Below are 6,130 nucleotides of genomic sequence, written 5' to 3' on the forward strand. Positions count from 1 at the left end.
TTGATCCAGAATATAGAGATGACGGTTCCTACTTGCAAGGGTTTGCATTAGGAAAACAGATTCTGGTTGGACAGTATTTACATAGCATAGTGCCTAGCTCATAAGTGCTCAGTAAGTGATCATAAGTGCTCAGTAAGTGATCATGACTACATTATGAATTTGTACAATTGAATTTATTTATTTGTTCAGTTAAACACACTTTCTCAGGTAGAGAAATACTCTCACTGAAATCTTGCCTCTTTTTTTTTTTTTTGGAAAGGACAAAAAAAAACCTTATGTGGCTCCTTGGGTTCATAGGTTATAAAATAAAAGCATTCAGAGAATTGTGCAGTGAAGTGTCTCTGATTCTAATTTGTCTCCCCTTGATCTTTTCTTCCTTCCTTTTATTGTAACCACCTTACCAGTTCATGTGGATGTAGTGGAAACAACTACACCAGCATCGCAGGTCCAGAAACCTCCAAACCCTGAGTGGTTGGTCAGGACCTCTGCCGCAGAGAAAGCCACTGACTCAGCTGCAGCGACGTTTTTTAAAATGCCACCAGAAAAGAGCCCTGGATACAGTTAGAGAGCAGGATTCCACCCACCAGGAGCTACTGGGTGTTGTGAAACGCATCCCAGACGTGGTACCGCGGAGTCTTGCATATCGTAATTGACATTCCCAATCCTTTCATCGCCGGGGTGACCCTTCTTTCAAACAAAGCAGTGGACTCTTTCTCTTAGAAAATCATGTTGTGGAAATCTGTTTTTGTTTTGTTCTGTTTTGTTTTTTTAAAGTTAGTAAAGTATTGCAGCAGCAGTTTTTTTAAAAAAAGGTCATCCTATGCTATATTTGTTACATTGCTGTCATTGTCCCAACAGCTACCTACAGTTCCTTTCACAGAGCTGTTGCTTTTTGCAGGTATGTCTCTTTTCTTGAAAAACTAGTAACTCCTTTTGCATACTTTACATGTGTAGCTTTTAACATCATTTGAGGAAGTCCCAAATTTGTAGCCAGTTCTAGACAGATGTAAACACTGAGTTGAGACCTGTGTGTGGAATTGTGTTTACAGGAGATAGAGTTTGCCTTTGAGCCTGGTCTTGATTCACTGAGAGTGCCAATAAGCCAAATTCACCAAGTTCTCATTTGGGAGCCTCAGAGGAGACACCAGCAACACGGACAGTGGAAGGAAGCTTCTTCCATTTTTCTGGATGGCCTAATGGGATCTCCGGCAGCTGGACTGTACTTTGCCTCATCTCCAGAGTTGGTGTTCTCCCGCAGAGGATATGTACATTCATAATATAATGAAGAAATGGTTTCGTTGTTCAGCAAACTTAAAATAGTCAGTGGATTGTGTCTTAGTACTTCATGTCACAGTATAAGCTTTTATGTATGAAATGGGACTTTTATTGTTAGCTTATAGGTGAATAACCTGCAGCAGAAATTCACACTCTATTATAATAATGGCTTCTCGGGGACATACTTCGGGGAGAAAAATGTCTTTTTGACACGCCTTTATACTTGGTGTGTTTATGACGGCTCAGCTGCATGTGGAGTTATATATACGGCCATGCCTGAAGTTGGATGCTACTTTGTCAAAATGAGGAATAAGTGACTGCCTGGAGCTGCTGGAGAAAAGCCACCCTTTCTAAAAAAGTATTTTCCAGAGTGTCTGTCATTTGTGGCCTGGTTGACAGAAGGGTTCTTTTTTGTACGAATTGAGTACATTTGCTCTGAAATACAGAGAAACTGTTCTCTAAGTGCCCACTTCTCTGGTAAGGTTCCAGAGGAACTCCCAGCCCTGCCCCTGGATATCTTCTGTGCTTGAATTAGGTGCCGAGTGGGACAGAGCCTCCTATCCCTGAAGTGCAGCTGTCCCTTTTCCTCACACACAATGTGAGGGTCGGCTGCTCTGTCGTGTTCCCTTTAAAAATGATAGTCCTTACCTATCCGTGCTAACTCCAGGATTTCCTTGTTGATGGGTGGGTGTGAATCTAGTAGGAAGGGGGGACTTGAAGCTAATTTAAAATGGCACTTTCTTTAAGAGGGAGAACACGTCAATTGTCCATAACGAGGAGTCTGGTGGAGGGAGGGGCACATGGAGATTATGAAGTGAGGAGTAGCATTAAAGCCAAACCAGCATCCCTGGGAGCCACCCCTAGTTCTCCTTTTGTCCATTGGGGCTACATCCAGAGCAGTATAGAAAATGAAAATGCCTGTTGAATATAAAATGGCACTACTAAATTGTTTTATTGATGAAGGGGGGTTTTATTGTCATATGTGCATTCTTACCTAGTTCCCATCATGTCCTAAGACACATTTCTAACATATTTGTTGGACTCAAGGGGAAAAAAAAATCCATGGACATAATTTTATTTTCTTTGCACTAAGCTCTGGCTCTTGCAGAGATGGGTCCTGTGATCATGGCCTATTCAGATCTCCACAGTTCAGATAGAATCTTGTTGCCTGGCAATTCTCCTTTCTACCTGTGATTACAAATAATTTATATATATGACTTTATTTACATTTTAAACATCTCTAGGATGATGTACTGCTATTTTAGAGAGACAAGAATGGTCACAGAGTTTAGCGACTTGCCCAAAAGTCACATGATCAAGCCAAGACTAAAATCCCAGACTTTCGGACTTCCTCTGCCCTGGGTTATAATCTTTTGTTTTTCCTTGGTAGACCTGAGTCACTCGGAGACCCATAATTTTGAAACAGTGTGTCATGAATGTTTATCATCTTTCTTGGGCATGCTTTTCTACATATTTTGAATACATCCCATGGGGATTATCCAAAAATGCCATATCTGCCTGTAATAAGTGGGGAAGAAAATTAATTGCCTAAGAAATAGCTATTAATACTTTGCAACACAGGGTTGTAAATTGTGCTGCTCATTTTAAGCTGCTGCATGAGCATGCTGACAGAATTATTAACCAACTTACTTTGCTTGTTTTCTATATGAGTCAATTCCAGAGGAATAACCTTGGAATTGAGTGTTTTTTGAATCATAAATTTTAAATTTCTTTTTTATATAGCAAAGTGTATGATGTCATACATTGAGTAAAGTCTGTTACCTTTCAACAAAAGATACAATTTCAAAATCAGGTTTTGTAGTCTCTTGAAGAAACTGATAGCGTGACTTCCTTTGAGGATAATCATTGAGCTCGTGTTTATTTGATCTGCCTAAAAGTAGTAACTGAAGCTGAGTTCCACCGTTCTTACTTATTTCGGCTTCTGATTTATCCTAGCTGGCTACACAGTCTGTCTGAATCCTAATCTTCTGTATTTTCCACAAGGAGCAAAAGTCAAGACATTATCCACTTACATGAGCATCATTCATAGAAATTAGTTTTGCTTATGAGTTTAAGGGAATTTGAGATTATTTTTCAGATGCAGCATTTTAAAGTGAACAAGTTCATTTGCATCAAAACTCTTGGGTTGCTTTTTGGTAAGAACGTGCAGAAGAGGGAATTAGCTGTTTACATGGTGCCAAATTTAGGAGAGGCAGAGTGTGATTTTTATTGAGTGGTGCGTGCTTGATCAATAAGGCACATTTAACCTTGAATTCTTTTGAAATCAAATGCAATTGAAAATTTTGTTTTGCTGGGCTGTGAAACAGGCTGCAAACAAGGCCATTTTGGCAGCAAAATGACCAAAAGCTGAAACAAAATTTCTTGTTCCGTGATGCTTGTGGCATCCTTTGCTAATGAGTAAAGCTCCACACTGACGATAGGTAATTAAACTACTTATGAATCCCACATAGAGGGCTGTGATCTATCTTTGCATTTCGGCATCAGAAACGCAGTCTAGACCACAGCATTGGAAGTTCTGGAGCCTCAGGAGCAGAGCCAGCACAGAGGTCACTTGGAGTTGAACAAGAGAAGGAGCTAGGCTCACAGTGTCATTGCTCATGGGGTGGCCTCTCCACTTGGGCTCCGGGGGTGTTTGATTCATTTCAGGTCTTTTCTTCAGTTTGGCTTCATTACCGTGGTGTGGGCCATATACTTTGTGTTTCCCGGGGAGAAGGCTTTGTGGAAATCTCAGCATTAGGAACTGCAGTCAGTGTTCTGTAGGTCCGGTGCACCTTCTGTGAGCCGGTGTGAGAACAGAGTGCTCACTCTAGCGGCTGTGGATGCGGTCTGGTCCAGGGCACAGTTTACGGGATATGTCATGATTCATGGGGTGGCGGCAGGGATGGTAAAAGCAGTTTGCTCTTGGTGTCACCTGCTTCCTTTGTTAATGCTTGAGCTGTCTTACTTGTCAGTATTTCCTTATCTCCTGCTCTGGTCGTGCCAGCTAGTAGAGTTACAGATGGTGGCAGCAGTCAGGATGGGTTCCTACCCCATCCAGAAATGGCACACAGGGAGAAGGTGAGGGAATTGGTGGGTTCTACTATAGCGGCCCAGAGATGCCTTCACGAAACTATTATTAAGATCCCCAAACAGATGAATGTCAAATGCCTGGAAACAGCAACATTGGAAAGAAGCAAGGAAAATGAATGATCCCGCTGAACAGTGTGGATTGAAAGGTTCTTAACAAGTCCGGCAAGATAAACTTATGGCCAAAAGGAGCAATTTTTCTGCCTCTGCAAATAGACATGATAAACACTAAAATTGCCAAGTTTTGGGGATAGAAACTTTTCAAGTACAGTATTGAAGAATGAGGCAGATCCCGAAGATGTTGACCAGGGAAAGCAATCTTGGCAAAGTCCAGAAATGAGAAGGCATGAGGAAGAGAAGGGGAGATGCTTAGAACAGGGGTGCTGGGGCTCCTTGACCACCAGCAGCAACACATACTTGTCCCCACCAGACCCACCCGAATCGGAAACTGAGGGTGGGCCGGGCAGTCTCACAAGGCCTCCGGAGGACTCTGATGCACGTGGACATTTGAGAACCACAGGCTTTGCTGTACCTAAGCATTTTAATATATTGGCATCCCCCTAAGCTCTGAGGTGCACTTATATTTCCCTCCATAAGTATAGACATGTTTTGTATATGATTCTTTGCAGAAACTGTTAATGTTTTTATTTCCCATACTTTTTCCCTAAAGCCCCTAAAAGATCTGGAAATGTTGAGAAAGAATGATGTGGAGAAAATTGCCATCAAGGCCATATTTAGATGGATGGAAACAACCTTTAAAGTGGATTAAAATATAACAATGAGTTTTTAGTCTGTGAGTGATAGTCATTTTTCACAATAGACAGTAAAACATTTGTGTAAGATACTGCTATCCATGATTTCATGATATTTGTTCATTACATTTTCGTTTCCTGGGAAAATGTCGTGTATTTTCCAGCATAATAATGATGAAGTCTTTAAGGTATGGCTCACAAAAATGAAAATAATTGGAAGAAAAAACCACCCTGAGTACCTAGTATTGTATAATAAATACTTGTTGCGTTATTGGTGATCTTTTGCTAGGACTTAATCTCGGTACTTCAGAGCATGTAAAAATCAATTTTCAGTGATCCACTCAATCACACCCTATTGTCTTTGTTTTACATTTCAGTGATTCTGCAGGGCTTGGTGGCCAATAGCAACAGCATGTTCTATTTTTTTGTCCGACTCCTGGATTCAGTGTTTCAGAATACGGTACTCTAATCCTAAAGCTTTGAAATGAAATCACAACCACTTTTTCTTTAGGTTTTATTTGTATGAATTGGGCTAGGCTCTAATTTATGACTTAAGCCCACAAACCCAAATTTTCTCTGGGAATTCGTGTGGCCAAAGAGGAGTTCTCTGGTATCATTTCTCAGGTGTTCATCTTGTTTTGTGCCCGGGGCTTGATTTATAAAGGTGATAAAGTGAGGGCACGGAGAGGTCTGTGTCACTGAAAGAAAAGTTTGTAGTTACAGTTCCCCTGGAAATGAGGCACGGCTTGCCGCGCAGGACCACAGGACGGCACCAGGTTTGGGTCAGGAGGCAGAAGACTGAAGCAAGCAGTAAGTTTAGGCCAGAGCCTTTATTGGGGTTTCCTCTAAGAAGGCAAAGCAGGGCAGGGTGAACAGTCTAGAAATGGCTAGTTCAACTAATTCTGGGGCCTTTGGGCTATAATCTAGTCTCTGGTTGCCTAGTACCTGGCCCTGGGATGATTGCTTCCTGGAGTGTAACAGGTCAGATGGAGGGGGTATGGCTCCATCGAACCTGG

The 6,130-nt window shown here is 41.6% G+C and overlaps 1 protein-coding gene across 5 annotated transcripts in view; it reads left to right on the forward strand.

Moving 5' to 3' along the window:
• Positions 1-5,144, forward strand: part of GPATCH2L (G-patch domain containing 2 like) — a 54,409-nt gene extending 49,265 nt beyond the window's left edge. For 4 of the 5 annotated variants that reach the window (XM_045901286.3, XM_045901284.3, XM_064571402.1 and 1 more), the window contains one exon: positions 405-5,144. In XM_045901286.3, the coding sequence (XP_045757242.1) occupies positions 405-565 (161 nt within the window). In that variant the 3' untranslated portion in view covers positions 566-5,144. The remainder of the gene's footprint in view (positions 1-404) is intronic. The other variant, XM_064571404.1, reaches the window with a different exon arrangement.
• Positions 5,145-6,130: the final 986 nt, after the last annotated feature.

Source organism: Mirounga angustirostris, unplaced genomic scaffold, assembly GCF_029215605.1.
Source record: "Mirounga angustirostris isolate CCGP_5_RB_7025 unplaced genomic scaffold, mMirAng1.0.hap1 SCAF_9, whole genome shotgun sequence".
Classification (NCBI taxonomy): domain Eukaryota; kingdom Metazoa; phylum Chordata; class Mammalia; order Carnivora; family Phocidae; genus Mirounga; species Mirounga angustirostris.